Consider the following 16617-nt stretch of genomic DNA (forward strand, 5'->3'; position numbering starts at 1 on the left):
TCCTTGCTGCTTCCTCTCATCCCCAAAATTCTCTTCTGCCCAGAGCACTTTGCTGCAACATAGTCAGGGCACGGAGATCCTCCTTGCCCAGATGCTGGCACATCTCCTGACACTCCATGGAATGCTGGAGCTGGGAATCACCATCCCTGGAATTCCTGCTCACCTGGCTGAATGAGGCCCGAGTCCATATCCCAGCCCTTCCTCATCATCCCACCCTGGATGTTCCTCCTTCTGAAGTGCCTCCTGATCTCTCCAGATCAAAGTTGTCCATAAGACCCTCAGGATCATATTTGGAGCATCCTAGGATGCTCTGGATATAGATTATCCGTGGACAAACCAAGCTGCAGGTTATTCTTTGCTGTCTAGGGTGACAAGCACGTCACTGTCCTCTACCACTTCTGCTGCATCCCGTGGGAAAACACCTGGGATTTCTCTGAGGTAGCTACTGAGATTCCTGAAAATCCCTGATATAAAGTTGCCCAACCAGGTCTTTGGGCCATGCCATTTATTATATTTTTTCATAGATAAAGGAATAAAACCTTAATCTGCCCCCTTTAACTGCAACCTGCAGTCAGTGTCTGGCTGTCAGATCAATCAACTTTCACTTCTGGCTGACACCCACATTTCCTTCTCCCTTCTCTCCCCGTGCCGAAGGTGAAAGTGGATTGCTGCCTGGTGTTGGAATTCTCATACTTCCTCCTTCCAAAGTCTGCATGACTCACCCTCAGCCATGCTGTTTTAGGGTTTTCACAGGAAAACAACCGTGACTGTATAAGAAGAGCATGTTTCTCAGGCAAAAGCTTTAATTTCCCTGAGCAGTCTCAGCAGGACCCTCCTCAGACTGTGCCCATGGCTCCAGGACCTCCCTTTAAGCTCAAGCCTAACCCTTTAGGCCCCATAAGTGTCTCCAGCCGTGTCCTGGATGGACCTTGGCCTTGTGCTGTGGTGTGTCTCCATCTATTTCTGGCCTCAGGTTGTGATTTTTAGGGTTAGAATTGCTGATCCTTTTGCTCTCCCGCCTCAGAATAATCTGTGATTCTCTTCTCCAACACTAATCCTTAACTCTGTAGTTAAATATAAACAAATTTATACATATATTTATAATATAAATATAAATATAAATATAAATATAAATATAAATATAAATATAAATATAAATTCAAATATAAATATAAATATAAATATAAATATAAATATAAATATAAATAAATAAATATAAACCATAAGTACATAGTTATATATAATCTAACACTATATAGTGTCTATCCCTGTCTCCAGGCCTAATTCCATCTCCTGGGTGAACTCTGGACTTGTTTTAGAGCTTTTTTTTTTTCCCAGTCCTGGCCTTTTTTGAGCCAGCAGAGGTTCTGGACCACCTGCAAAATTTCCTGGGCACCTCCTCTCCCACAAGAGGGGCTTCATCTCTGTTTTTTGGGGGGGAGGAAAGAGGTTTTTCAGACCTTTCCCTTATTTCTTCCACCAAAAAATGCACTTTTCTATGGACAAGGAATTCACCAGGCTCCAAGGAGGCAGCACGAAAATATGCTGAAGCTGTAGGTAAGGTGATAGATTTATGGAGGTTTGTAGTGGAAATGTTAAACTTGGTGTAAAAAATGTGGGAATGGGAATGTGCCAGGGTGTGGAAGAAGCACAAGAACCAATAAAGCAAAGGGTAAAAGGAAAAGCATTTGCTGATTGCCGTGGAGCACCGTGCGTGTGTTTATTCAAAAGTAGAGAAAGAACAAGTTGACCTTGGATAGAAAACTCCAGAGGATTAAGAGCAGGGTGACAGCCATAAAACACCAGATAAAGTAAACAAAAGTGCTGGAATATTCAGGAATTTCATCTAAAAGGGAGAAAACGAAAGTGAGCAGAGACAGAATCCCTTCTTCAACAGCTGTAAAAACAAAAGTCCAGAATTAGGGCTATTTTGCTCTGCCTTTCACCTTCACCTTGTGCTCAATCTTAAAGGCACAAGGAGAATTGCAAGGCTTTCATCTCTTCCCTGCTGGTGGCACAGAAGTGGCATGGGCCAGATTATCTGGGTACACCCAGGTTGGTGCTTGTGATCCAATGAAATCCATAAGGAAGAGTGAGAAAGGCAAAATCCACTTTCTCCAAGATTTTTATTTTATCACACCGCTCTCTTCTTCCCCAAAGCTCTCGCAGGAGTTTTATTCCTCCATTTTCCCCTGACTGCAGAAGGGAGTTTCTCATTCCCAGGAGCCGGGGGCCTGCTCGTTATCTAATTGCTGATTAACATCTAATTCTGCATCCTGGAGCTGCAGGCAGGTCCCAGATGAGCTGTTGTGAACACTGGGCGCAGAGCCAGGGCTTGTTCCTGCCTCTCCTGGACCAAGGAAAATTGTACCCCTGGCACCCCCAATTCTTTGTGTGGAATTTAAGGACTTGCCTGAGCAGGGAATCAGCTGGAAAATGGGAAAACCATAATTCCTAGACAGAGCTCTCTCCATCTTTTGCCTGAGCACTGCTTTAATGTTGACTGAAATCCTGGGACCCCTGGAGCTGAACATCCTTTGGAGTGAAAGCTCCTGCCTGGAAGTTCTTTGCACATCACTGGAAGAGCTTTGGGTCACTTTTGCTGTTCCATCTTTGTCTTGGAGCAACCTGATCTCCTGAAGGGTGTCCCTGCTCATGGCCAGAGTGGTTGGAACGAGATATTTTAGGTCCCTTTCCAACCCAAAACACTCCATGATTCTGTGATAAAGCAGTGCCAGCCCTGGACACCCCAATTCTGCTGTGGTGCAGGGAACCAGGTCCACATGGGAATGACAGAAAGGTGCCAGAGAGAAGCAGGAATGGGAGTGACCAGGAATGAGTCCATTCCCCAGCCCCAGTGGAGACACAAAGGAGATGCTGAGACGAGACTTTTCCCATGCTTTAGTGAGTCCTAATTATGGTACTGAAGCTGCTGCTTCTGGAGGCACTTTTCCAGCTATTCACCCTATGTTAGATGCCAGGAATCCTTCTGATCCTGTCTAAAATCCTCTTTGCTGCTGTGTGAACCCCACCACAAAAAGTGGGAAGAGCAAAGCAGCCTGAGCCTTCCATTTAGAGGATCTGGAAGGTTCTCATCCAGTTTACCCCAGTGCAGCATGCGAGATTTTTTCCATGGAGTGCAGAATTACAGCAAGGCTTTGTTTCACATTTTTTCCCAAAGTTTGACACGTGTTAAACTTGTGATCCAGCACATCTTCTTCTCCTGCCAGATTGCTGCAAGGGAGATTCCCTCATCCCATATTTGTGCCACATTAACTGGAGAGCTTTGTGCTTGTCCTTCCTAAATTACACCCTCTTTTCTCAACCTACCACTTAAATTAACTGGAATCACCCAGAATTCTCCTGTTTTGCAGATTTTCTCAGCTCATCACCCGTGAGCTCAGTGAATTTATTGTCTAATGCATCATCCAAACCAGCAATTAAAAGTTTGCATCATCCCAGAGCCAAGAGGAGCCTTTTAATGGATCATTCCAGCCTGACAGCAAATTGTTGGCTTGTGATTTCAGCCCAACTAAGTTTTCTTGGTTTTGCTTCTGAGCCCATCACGTGACACCATGCCAAAAGCTTTATTGAGGCTGAGCTGTGTGACAGGTACCACCTTTACCCTCACAGATTTTGTTATCATGTCACAGGGAGGGATATCACCCACCTGTCACAAAATTCTTGCCCATCATCCCTGCCTCCTTAATAGATCTATTTCAGAGCTTTTTTCCCAGTCTGGGTTAGCTGCTTTGTGTGTCCCTAGAGAGTACCCAATGCCCTTTATAATAATGGATTATTTCCACACTTCTTCATGGAAAAAGGCTTTGGATGTGGCACTCAGTGTTCTGGTCTGGTTGGACAAGGTGGGGATTGGTCACAGGTTGGACTCAGTGATCTTGGAGGTCTTTTCCAACCTAAATGAGTCTGTGATTTTTTGATACCCAGCTTCCCCAAACACCCAGATTTCCCTGTTGCACAGAAACAGGAGCAGGAGAAACAGGCTGGCTTTGGTAGCTGTGATGGATTTCTTTTCCTGATTTTCCTGGACACCACTTTGGCTGACAACCCTCACTGATTTGCATATTTATGTCAAAAACATTAATTTTATTCACTTTTGATGTGTTAATTAGTTCATCTCATTAATATCTGTGGCAGCAACGTGGTTCTTGCTCTTGTGTTTGATGTGGTTGTGTCTCCACACCTGTTTTCCCTCTTGCTCCACACGTGGAAGCACAAACACCACTCCTAACTCCGCAAGCGCAGCTCCAAGTTGTGGGATAGGAAAGCAAATCCTACACTGAAGCTCCAAGAGTCACCTGGAATTCTTCTCCCAGACAGCTCAGCCTGGAGAGCACCAGAACCCAAACCTCACACTGGAAAAGGGAAATGGGACTGGTTCAATCCATGGGGGAAATGGAGATTTAGGCTTTGCCTAGAGCTGAGCCACAGAAGCCTTGATCTTCTACCTGCACCTTCCTCCAGCCCAGGGAAGGGAGGAACAAGTGTGGAAAAGGAGCTGTAACCTCATAATCAGGCCATTCCTCACCTCCAGTCAAGAAGGAGAGTTTTAAATTGTCTCTCTTCCTTCTTTATTTGAAAGACTTCCAACGATTTTCCACTCAGAGGATCAGCATTGATGAAGTCCATCCAGAATTTCCACCTCCAGATTTACTTTTCCATGACCTTCAGCTCCTACAATCGGGAGCTTTCAGTCCAGGAACTAGGTGGGTGGACAAGACAAGTAAATCTTGTTAAACACAATCCTTTCACCTCCAAAGAATCAGTTGGGATAATCCTGGCCAATTCAGCTGCTTTGGCATCCAGAAATTTCAGGAAAATAAAAGGTTCCTCTAAATTTGTAGACAATTCCAGGAAACCACTCTCATTTGACCTTCTGGCAGCACTTAGAGTGAAAAGTGGGGCAAGAGCTGGGAATAAGGGTCTGCAAAAGATCTGGGCAAGATTTGTTCTCCCTCCTGAACTGTGTCCATCCTGGTTCCCCACACCCTCACTGGACTTATCTCAACCCTCCACTCCACTCGTTCCTTCCTCTCCAGATGTCTCCCACCAAGTTTTTGCTTTCTCATGTTCAGCAAAACTGGTTGAGATACAAATTGCTCATTCTACTTCCTCTTTCTCCTGCCAATATGACAGGTGGTAAAACAGTAACAGGTTTGGCCTGGAGCCCAACTTTCTTGGAGTTTTTTTAAGGCATCTGAGGTCCTGCAGGGAAAAGGTGTGCAGGGTATGGAGGACTTGCTCCTGGAGGACTTCTCCTGGAGGATTTGCTCCTGGAATTGGGATGCAGCACAGCCACCACAGCCCTAGCAGTGCCTGCCCTGAGCAGCTGGGCATCTCTTCCTTCTTTTTGATTTAAAAACTTGTTCGTCCCCTTCTCCATCCTAATTTTCCTTCCCTTTTGAGGTTGTCTTTGGCAAGAGAAAATTAGCAGGAGGTTCTGCTGTTGATTTGGTCTTTTGACATCTGTCATCTCCAGGCACAGCTCACCAATCTGCTCCGTGGCGTGTCAGTGTCCTCTTGTCCCCTGCCTACCACTGTGGTGTCACCTCTTCCATTTCCTTCATTTCCCCTCCATCCATTAAATAAAAAAATTTTAAACCAGTCAGCAGATCCAGAGCTCACAGTGCAGAACATGAAGTTGATGTGGAATCTTTCATCCTCCTGGAAAACCTGTGGCTCTGAAATCCAGGCACAGTGCAATGCTTCAAAAATCCACATCCTTCCACATGTGCAACCAAAACCCAGCAGAGTTCCAGGGCAATGCTTCAGAAAAAGCAAAGATCTCATTTAACTATCAAACACAACAAAAAAACCCCAAAAAAAACCCCAAAAAACACCCTTCAATCCTTCAATTGTTTGGACTAGCTCTGGTTTCTCCCAGGACACAGCTGAGCTAGGGATGCTGCCAGCTTTTCCTTTTCTCTCTCTCTCTCTCTCTCTCTCTCTCTCTCTCCTTTTTTTTTTTTTTTTTTCTGATATGTTTTCCAGGAATGGGAGCTTGCAGCCGGGGCTGTGACCCAAGAAGCTCTGAGCTGTTTGTGTGAGTCCCTGGCTGGCTGCCCTTCTTCTTCTCTGTGATCTCCCCAGGCCTCCTACAGAGATTTTCTGTCTCCCCTCAGCTGCATCTCCCGTGGGGAGAGGAGGGAGCAGAGAGCATGAGGGGCAAAACCAAACAAAGCTCAGCACAATCGATGGTTCCTCTGCCAGGAACGTGGGTCTGGAGAAAGCCTCTCACAGTCTCTGAATGACAGGGATTGGTGACAGCTGTGTGGGGTTGTTTTGGCCCTGGGGAAAAAGAAAAAGAAAAAAAAAAGAAAAAGAGAGGAATAGATATGGGGATGTCCTTTCCAGCTGGATGAGGTCCATGAGGAGGCAGTGTAAGAGCAAGTCCCAGCTCAGCAGGCTGTCCCCATTCCTTCTCTTCTCCCTCCCACCTTCCCATTGCCTTTCCTATCTTACCCACATATTTCCCTCTCTGCCTTTCCCCCTTTTCTCTGATGAGAGGAGCTCACTTCAAAATGGGAATGGGAGGAAAGAGCCTGAGGAGACAGAAATTGCTCCTCACTGAGGCTGGAGAAATGTCCACAACACTGCCACAAATCAGCTCTACTTCCACCTGCTTGTTTATAAACAGTTGTTTGATAACCAGACTCACTGTGAACAAATTCACTGGTCTGCCCTGTGCTGACACAACTGTGGAGCCATTCCCTGTGTTCCAGGCAGGGTGGGATGTTATTCCTCACAGAGATTTGAAAGTAAGAGACAAAACTACGCCTTCAAGCATCTCCTTGGAGCAATAATGATTTGAAACTTGAACATGTCAAAAAAGCCATTTTCTGTATGTTTTCTTAGGTGAGTTGGTTGTCTGGGGACACTTCAGATTCAAGTAGGCTCAGGAAATCGATGGGAGTTCAGCACCTGACTTATCCAGGCTCTCTCAAAAATCCCAGGGGAAGCTCAACCACTAAATACAAATCTCTGAGAAAGGAAATTATCCCAGAACAACAATTTTATTTCAGCAATCACGGAGAGCTCTTCCAAACCCATCATAATCCATATGCAAAGATGTAAGTGACACTGGCCAGGACACCCAGGGACATCACTCCATGGCTGCTTTGCCTGCTGCTGACTCCATTCACGTTGCACAAGGGTTTTTCACAGCAGGAAACATTCTGGGAGCTTTGGATTTGTTGCTGACCTGTTGCTGGACATGTTGGAGAACACATCTTGGAGATGAGGTATTTAGGTTTCTTGGGCTCTAGTGCAGGAAAAAAAAGAGATAAAGGAGAATGAAAAATCATTGTTTAAGTATTTTCATTGCTAAATCTGTTTTGGTGAGTAAAGGAAGGCCAGGCACTAATCCTCAAGGCAAATGCCATGGAATTAATCATATAATCATGGAATGGTTTGGGTTGAAAGGGTCCTTAAAAATCATCCATGTGCAGGGACACCTCCCACCAGACCAGGTTGCTCAAAGGCACATCCAGCCTGGCCTTGGACACTTCCAGGGATGGGGCAGCCACAGTGTCATAAAATCCTAGAACTGTTAAGGTTGGAAAAGGCCTTTAAGATCATCAAGTCCAACCAGGACTTCTCTGGGCTCCGTGTTGTTAGGTTTTGTCAGTCCTAAAGTGGAATTTGCCACTGTAGCTTTCAGTTCCAGCTGCCTGAAGTGATGTTCAGGCTGGGTCATTCCCACCAGGATGGTTTTTCCTAGAACATAAACACAGGGGGAATGTTCTGCATGACCTGAGATTTGAGATAAGAGCACATGGAGGTATTTGAAGGTGCAGAGACCCCAGGATAGACATGAAGGATTGTGCTTGGCACAGGGAGTCAGCCATGGTGAGGTTTGACCAAAACACTTCTGAAAAAAGTTGTGTGAGGGACAAACACACAGCTCCAGGTGTTAATCCACTCCCTAGTGCTGCTCTGTGTGTCTTCATCATTTCCCCAATTCCCAGCAGGAATATCAAGTGTGTCTGGACACTGCAGTAGGGAGCCACAAGGTCAGTGTCTCCAAAAAGTTTGTCATCAAGGCCTGCTGTTCCCATACTGGGATGAAATCCCATTTCTGGGACTGCTCTCCTACAAAACAAAAAAGGTGTTGTTCCCAAACCTACTTGTCCCAACGTCCTTCCGGATGGTCACGCAGTGTTTGTCCTCCTTGGCACACATGGAAATGGTCAAGCAGTCCTTGTTAGACTCCTGTTCTTGGCAGGTGTAGCACATGAATGGATAAACTGGGGGGGGGAAGGGAAAAAGCACATTGCATGGTTTAAAATCCACAAAAGCTCCAGTGCAGAGATCTCCATTTCCCTCGTTACAGCCTGAGGAATGTTTCTGTGGGAATGACCAGTGGCTTTCTTTATCTCCTGACCCGTGGCAGCAGCGCTAAATCCCTCTCTGTCTCCTCTGGCTCAGGCTGCGATGTGTTATCGATCTGTTTGCAATCCCTGGGAGCAGGAGATGTGAGTGGAATTCAAGGATTTGGGGGCTTTTAAGAAGGAGATCATTGCTGAGCCATAGCAACTCGGGCACGGCAATTGCCAGTTACTGCTCAGGGTTTCTCCTGGGCAGGGCTTGGCAGGGAGAATTTAAAGATGCCCGTGGCGTTTTGAGGATGTGGACAGTGCCCAGTGTCCTACTTCTCTTTCATCTGGCTCAGAGACTGCTGTCACATCTCCTTTTTTGTGCATCGAACACCGAACTGGCCTAACCTCAGTTCTAGGAAGTCTGGTGAGAGCCCTCAGGTGCTCTGTCAGACTCCTGTTTTTAGCATAAAATTGGGAGTGAGTGGAAAATCTTAACCAAAAGCTTGGATTAAGTGCTAAAGGCAGATTTGGTGCAACAGTGGCAGATGACTGGCAGGAAAGTCACACGATCTGTTGTGTTTCCTGCCAGGAATGTCCGTGCCTGCCCTCAAAACCAGAATGTGGTAGGCCAGACTACTAGAAAGTAGGAAAACAGGAAGAAGAGCACAAAATCAGAGTCTGGGTGATAAAACACCCGAATATATGTACAGAGCACTCCCCAGCTGGGCAGATTTAAAGATTTTATAATGGTGGTTGAGTTCAGAGCTTGTGAAATCACCCAGGGTGAAGTCTGGGGTTTTGTGATTGAGTTCCTTTAAAAACAAAGCTAATTTTTGGAGGGAAACAAACCAAGTGCTAACTGAGTTCCTGCTAAGTCTGGGGCGAGTCTGTCACTTTGAAAAGGGCAAAACCAGCTAAAGGACACGTCCCTGTGAGCACACTTTTGCCCGATAAGAAGTTGGCAGTGAGAAAGTGGAAGGACGGTGGAGGTTACGCCATGAAACGAGAAGTTTCTGATAGAAAGGAAGGGAAAAGTCATCCACTGTTGATCCTGTGCAGCTTTTTTTGCTTCATTCACCCCTACAAGAAGTTGAGTTTTCATGTGCAGAGTAAGTGAGATTCAAGGAGGTTTAAAGGAATTTTTGGCACAACCTTGAGGGATGTTGTCCTTAAGCAAGCCCAGGAAACACGAGCTGCTGAAAATTCCAGGGGATGGTGCAAAGCCAGGCATGAAAACACCCTCAGAGGGTAATACCCAAGGATTATTGGTCAAACCAACTGGAGCAGTGGAAGGAATTCTTCCTTTGAGGGTGGGGAGGCCCTGGAATGGAATTCCCAGAGAAGCTGTGGCTGCTGCATCTCTGGAAGTGTCCAGTGCCAGGTTGGATGGGGCTTGGAAGAACCTGGGATAGTAGAAGGAGTCCCTGTCCATTGCAGGGGGTTGGAATTGGATGACCTTGAAGGTCCCTTTCAACCCAAACCATCCCATGATTCTGTGATTTTAAGTGATTTTGACAGATGGATGCAACAAAAGACTGAAAAAGAAGAGCAGATGCAATTAAATAAAGAGAAGTAAATTACGATAGATAAAACTTGAGACAATTAAATGCAGGGTGACGAAAAACTGGTTCAGTTACAATTCAGAACCACAGTGACAACAGCAGGAGTCAACAGTGCCACATTCCAGACATGGAAACAGGTATGACCCAAGGGGACACGGGCAGAAATGTCATGTGCAAGATACACAAAGTGGCCTTTCCACCCTGGCAAGGCCTCAGCTGGAGCCCCGGTGCCCAAATCTCTCCACAGCACTTCCAAAACTATGCAGAGCATTTGGAGAGGGACCAGAGGAGAGGAAGGAGAAAAGGTCAGGGATCTTGGAAATGTGACCTTGTCAAAAAAGTTGGAAGGGTTTAGTTTTTTGTTGAAAATGAGAATGTTCCAAGGAAAGTCACAGGAATCTTCTTCATGCAAGAAAAAAAGAAGCAGCAAAGAAGAAAGTAATAAAATATTTAATGTGTCCCATGGTGGGAATACAGGAGAGCAGTACAAAAACAGATGCTAAGAGATATTAAAACTAAATTCCTAAAGGGATGAGAGTCTCTGAGCAATTCCAGGCTGTGGAATCTTCTTTGTTGGAAACTTTCAGGGACACCATAAGCAAATATCTGCCTTGTCTTGTCCAACACTGCAGCAAGGACTTAATGATCTTAGAGGTCTTTTCCACCCTTAATGTGATTCTATGAAAAGGATAAAGACCTTTTATGATTTTTTTCTAGACACAAAATATCCATAGCAGTGAGTTTGTGGATGGAAGAGGTGAAACACCCTCTTTCACCTGAGGGATCAAGAGTTTTGACCAAAATTTGGTCATTAGGGTCTTGGATGAGACCCAGGATACCTGAGAAGGATCAAATTCCAGTTTCAACATTTTCCTTTGTCCCAGTTTTAGGCCAGAAAGCTTCAATCTCTTATTTTGGATCTAGGCTGGGACACAGAAAGGTGCTGTCTAAAATTAAATCCATTGGGAATCTGCTGCCAATAACAAATATCACCAGTAAGGAATTCCACCATCAACCTGTGATCCTGGATCTCTGTGAACTTTCCAATTCATCGTGGGTCACACATTGCCTTTGAAAATTCTCCTCTTCTGTCCATGTTATGTTGCTTCAATCAGGAATTGTGGGCACTAAGTCCATTTTTTTTTTTTTTTTTTAGAATTGAATAGTCATTTTCCCACACCCAAAACTGGCCGAAGGCCCTGCTCTTCCAGGAGAACCATTCCAAAGGATGTAGGAGTGGGGGGTTGAAACATCAGTAATAATTGATTAATTAGATGTCTCTTTCTCAACCAGATTTGTATCATGGTTTCTGGGAAATCATCAGGTGTGGGGTAAATTTTGGCACTCTGGTCATCATTCCCACGTGCCAGGAGTGATGGAGCAACATGTGTGCCTCACTCCCAGAAGGAGGACAACACTCAGCCTTCCCTTTGGAATGCCTTTAACATGAAAAGTTCTTTCACCTCTGCCGCTGATTTAATCTACAAAATTTCCCCGTGTTGCATTTTCTAGGAAGACACGTGGCAAACCACTACAAGGGAGGAAGCAGCAGGACAGAAAAATCTCTAAAATAGCCCAAAACTGAAATTATTAAGAAAAAAACCCCATTTTGTTATGCTTTCTATCACTTCGAGCTTGCTTCCTTTTGAAAGATCCCGAAGACCGCAGTGTGGATTTAACCTGGCATCCATCACCACCAGAGCTCTAACACTGGAAAGAAGAATCAATTCATCAGATTCTTATTTCTCCACCAAATTACTGATTGAGGTGCAAAAGGACATTGGTGACACCATCACAGCAAAGTTGGTGACAGCCCTCTAAAATTTTGCCATATGGAAAATTGTCACCCTAATCCTTGTCTTAAGTAGGAGCAGCTCACCTTGTTCCACACAGAGGACAGCAGCCAGCAAGGTGACAAGAGGAGCCCTCATCTCCAGCAGATCCTCCCAGAAGGACTGGGAAGCTGCTTGGAGGGCAGGTTTTATACCCCATGGCTCGCGGGGTGGACATGAAATGAACCCGAGGGTGTGGAATGTTCATGTGGGAGTTTTCCACGCCGGAGCCCTTGGAACGGGCTGGCACCTTGGGGAAAAGCCCTTTCAGCCACGCATTTCTTGCTCTTCCAGTCGTGTGAGTGATAGGAAGTCTGGATCTGCTCTCTCCTCCTCTGAATTTCTTCCTTTTCTCCCTTCCAGAGCTGCTGCTCTGATGAAAGCAGAGCCCTGAGGCACAGGGAGATTGTCCTAGGAATGAATTTTTCTAGTCCCTTTGCACAGACAGCACGTGATGTTCCAGGGTTTGTACCATTCATTGGCTTTAATTATTCAACAGCACCAGGCTCAGCCTCTGAGCTGGCCTAAGCTGGTTTACCTCAAAATCAGTGTGTCTTACACTAAATTAAATTAGCTAATGGTTCATTAAACAGAAGATTTTCCTCAAATTTTCATGTCAGTCTTCATTTCTTTATCAGTTTTCCTCTGGTTAATCCCTCTGCTTGCTCTTTTTCCTGGTTGTTATCCTCAAAAACCTTGTACAATTTTGATTTAATGAAGTTTTGCTGCTATCCAGGGATTCTTTAGAGGAACTGCTTTTTTCCACACCCAACCGTTTCTCGAAATCAGGCCTCCATTTCCAAGCCCACAAATTGGCACCCTGGAATTGCAGCTCCACTCTGGAAAGAGCCATCTCTCAAAGTGTCATTTTTTCAATTTTTTTCTCTTAAATCAGTCCTTTTGCTTTTATTCCTCTGTGTTGCTCCTCTCCTCTGAATTCCTTAAAATCTGTTCCTGACAGTCTGGGACAGAGACCCTCATTTCAAAATGCATCTTGTAAGAGCTCGAGTTGCCAAATCCACAGAGCTTCTTCTAAAACAAGATTAGTCCTGGACAGCAGAAAGAAAATATTGTCAAACCCCGCTTTTTCTGGCAATTATGGCATAACTTAACTGGCAATTCCCTGCATGTAGCCATCAGCAGGGTATTTTTGTCTGTTTCTAACATGAATCATTCCAACACTGGATGATTTCCTGATCCATGTGATTGTCTGGCACTTTTTTCAGGCCCTCCTGATCTGCTCCTGGATTGACGTCATCAGGTGGTGAATTCCAGAGTTGTTCAAGCCCTGTGTCCAGGCAGACATTCCCTGGGTTTTGGAGGTTGATGAGGTCACTGGGGATGTGGTGATGATCAAATTGAGCTTTGTGCTTCACACAGGACATCTTGGTCCTTTACCCCAGTGTTTTATAAACAGGTTTTTCTCCCTCATTACTGGGCGTGGCTTCTTGCTGGCATTTTGCAGTGAGGGCGAAAGAACAATTTTTTTTCCTTATTTTTGGTCTTATCTATCCCATAAAGTTGTTGTGTTTATTCCTTTCCCCTTCCATACCCCCGCTCCTGTTGATTTCCATAGAATCATAAACTGGGTTGGTAGGAAGGGACCTTAAAAATCACCTTGGCCCAGCCTCATGCCATGGGCAGGGACACCTTCCTCTGTCCTAGGTTGCTCCAAGCCCCATCCAACCTGGCTGTGTTGATTTTCCATTTTATTCCCACATGAATCTTCTGGGAATAGGATCAGCACAAGACAACTTTGACTTTAACGTTGAAGGAGCAGTGAGGCTAAAACATTCCCAGCACATCCAACAAATACATACTAAGGAGAGAAATTTGGGTGGAAAATGGGATTTTCTGTCTTTCCTGGAAGCCGTCTCCAGGACATGAATGCCTTCCTTTAGGACTGTGGTTCTAAGCTGCCTTGGAATGCTGGAATATTCCCTCTTCCTGGTGCATGGAGAGCATGGAAAAGAGATTTATTTCCCAATAGGGCAGATTACAAAACTCAGAAGCACTCAGAGGCATCACTCAAGGATCCAGCATGGAGAGGGTGTCTCCTGCAGCCTGGGATCACAGCCTGGAGCAGGGACACCAAGTGAGGAGTACAACTGAGGAAGACTGGGGAAAAAAAAAATCCCCAGAGAAGCTGAGTCACCTCTCTAATGAGTAATCTCATCATTATCCATACAAGAAAATTAAAGTGAATGAAATTGGAGCCATGAGTTGGCTCTGTGACAAGAAAGCAGCAGTCAGCTTTGGATAAAGGGTTGCTTTTCTCCCTTTCCATGGCTTCCAGAAGATTTTTAAAATCAGTCATGATGTTGCTTTGATCGCTTGTGTCCATCCTGTCTCTTGCTTTGCCATTGAGGCACTGTGTTGGATGTGGGCAAATAAACAGGGAAAAGGGGTAGAAATTTCATGTTGTCAGGGAAAAGGCAGGGGAATTATTCAAGGAGAGCAGAAGGCAGCACAGGTCCTTCAAAACCAATGGTGGGAAGGCCCTGAGAGAAGGAAAAGAAGGGCCAGAGTTAAAGCACCTCCTGTAGATGCCTCATTTAGGCAGGGAAAGGCCTCCTTGGCTGATCCAGGTCTTGGTGCAGTGACTCAGAGCTCTGAAAAATGAGTTTTATATAATCCACAGGGAGAGAAAGGCAGTTACCTCCCAGGATCAATCCCAGCTACTGGAATGAGACACCCATCTCCTTCCCAAAAGCCCTCCAGGCATCACAGATGTCTCGGCTCATGGGGCAGCTCACTGCTCCCATGTGAGGAGTGTGCAGCCATGGGAGGCACCAGAAACCCGGGGTGATGGAAGGATTTGGAATTAGGGAGCAGCACCTGTGTGGGAGGTGTCAATTAGGATTTCTCAGGAAGGCTGGCAGAGTTCTCCTCTTACACAACATTCCAAAGGGAGGGTTCACCACAGGAGCTCTCCTGTTTTTAGGACCTCCTGTGCCTCAGGGAAATTGCTATGCCTGCCTCCAGATAAGGGCTTTGGGATGTGGGTCAGCTGTGGGGCTTTTTGTTGGGAAAAAACCTAGGGGATCAGGGGGAAATCAGGCAAGAAGGAGCCAGCCAGGATGGAGCTGCTCCCTTAGGGATGTCCCTTCTGGATTCCCAGAGCTGTTTATAACTTCTCCATACAACAGCCATAACCAGGGCATGAAACCCTCCAGGGTTGTCCCACGTGCTTCTATCCCCTTTGCTAAGCCAGGATCCTTCCCATCCCGAAACAGAGGCACCTGCCAAGTTTGGGCAGCTCAAGACATGACCATGTTTTAAACCTGGCTGCCAAGGGCAGGTCTGGGCTCCCAAAATCAGCAGAACAAGACCTGAGGCTATACCAGCCCCATCTTGGCCTTTCACCATGCCAGCCATTGTCCCTAAGGAGTCCTAAACCTGTGGCTAGCACAGGATGAAGATTATTCCAAATAGTTCAGCTGTCACCAGGTTAGAAGCAGGGTGTGGGGCAGAAAATGGCCAGCCAAGGTCACAGAATTGGTTTGTTTGGGGTTTTTGGATCTGTGTCACTTGAATGTCCCTGAATTTGGCAGGGAGGGACACCAGGATGAGGAGAATAAATTGGGCAGATGGATGGAGCCAGCTTAGCTGGGAGAGGCAATTAAATCCGTGGGGAGAATGGAGAGACTAATAGCTAAAATCAAAGTATCCTTGGCCAATCTTGCATTTACACTGAGGAGGAAACAATGAGTTGAGGCAAGGACGGAAAAATACTGGAGGAAGAAGCCAATGAGGAAAACTGGGAGAGAAAACAACCAGGGAATGCAGAGCTGGGGTTGGACATGGATAGGAGGAAGGCGAACAGGAAGGGGTAAGAGCAGATTGGGATGAGCTGGAGCTGTGAGTCCACGTTTCCTCTGCAAAGCTGTTGTAAAGAACAAAGATGTGGCTGTTCCCGAGCATTGTTGTTCCTCTAATCCCAGAAAATGCCTGTCAGAATGAGCAGGACATGGAGCTGTGCAAGGAGCCTAGGGAGAGAAAACCATCTGGGTGAGCTGCACCCAGCTGGTTTCCCTGGGAGATCTTCCTTGGGATGATCTTTGTGGAGAGCTCCTTTGTCTCAGGAGAAAGCAGTTCAGCTTCCCTGGAAGGGTTGGAGTGAGCAAATCTCTCATTCCTAAGATTATCCACAAGGAAGGTCAGAGCAGGGTAATGAGTCCCTTCAATTTTAACTTGATGAGCGAACATAAAAGATTTATTTGCAGTGTTAGTATTTTTTCACAGATGAGTCTGAAAAATTCCAGATTTCTTTCCAGAAACCATCTGTCTTTTCCTACAATTTTCCTTTAAGCACCATGCAAGATACTTTTCTCCCTTTTCTAAATAATCCTAATGCTTCTGAAGGAATTTCCACTGGGAGATCTTAAACCAGTTTAAAGAAAATGCTCCAGATCCCTTCCTGTCAGGCCCTGCCTAGTCTCCTCTCTTTCCTGGAGAGCTCAAGAGCCATTTCTTTCCAGGCAGCTGCCCCAGGATAAGAATTGGAAGGAAATTTAACAGAATTCAGTTTATTCCAAAATGGAGTCACAAAAATGCCATTTCTGCCAGTGCAGAAAAATAAAATCTGGGGAGAGGCTTCCTGAAGTGAATGAAAAGTAATTTTAATATATTTCAGCATTATTCCCATTCAGCTTGTCTCCGCCTCCACTTTTATCCCATAACATGGATACATCCAGCAGCTACACCAAATGTGCCACAACAGGCAACCACACAATAGAATAAAATAACACTTTATTGTGCCCAGATTCTGTTTAACAACTGGAATATTAAAGGCTTTCTCGGAGCAAAAATGATACTGAGTGGGAAATGGGGGGGAAAAAATGGCACAAGAGAATTGCCGGGCTAAAATGAAAAGCAAAAAAT

The 16617-nt window shown here is 45.5% G+C and overlaps 1 protein-coding gene across 1 annotated transcript; it reads right to left on the reverse strand.

Annotated features, from left to right (window-relative positions):
• Nucleotides 1–7070: 7070 nt before the first annotated feature.
• LOC134050914 (lymphocyte antigen 6E-like) lies at nucleotides 7071–11832 on the reverse strand. The gene is made up of 3 exons (XM_062504339.1): nucleotides 11781–11832; nucleotides 8148–8267; nucleotides 7071–7282 (listed from the first exon to the last, which is right to left on the reverse strand). The coding sequence occupies exons 1-3, from the start codon at nucleotides 11830–11832 to the stop codon at nucleotides 7071–7073; spliced, it is 384 nt and encodes a 127-aa protein (XP_062360323.1).
• Between the last annotated feature and the right edge of the window lie 4785 nt (nucleotides 11833–16617).

This window comes from Cinclus cinclus, chromosome 1 (genome assembly GCF_963662255.1).
Source record: "Cinclus cinclus chromosome 1, bCinCin1.1, whole genome shotgun sequence".
NCBI classification, from domain to species: Eukaryota; Metazoa; Chordata; class Aves; order Passeriformes; family Cinclidae; genus Cinclus; species Cinclus cinclus.

What these genes read in the sequence shown, in the direction of transcription:
- LOC134050914 (XM_062504339.1), bottom strand. Translation starts at nt 11,832, where the DNA reads ATGAGGGCTCCTCTTGTCACCTTGCTGGCTGCTGTCCTCTGTGTGGAA. An exon ending in TGTCCTCTGTGTGGAACAAG is followed by an intron (nt 8,268 to 11,780) that starts GTGAGCTGCTCC and finishes TCCCCCCCCCAG; the next exon opens with TTTATCCATTCATGTGCTAC. An exon ending in CCGGAAGGACGTTGGGACAA is followed by an intron (nt 7,283 to 8,147) that starts GTAGGTTTGGGA and finishes TTCCTGCACTAG; the next exon opens with AGCCCAAGAAACCTAAATAC.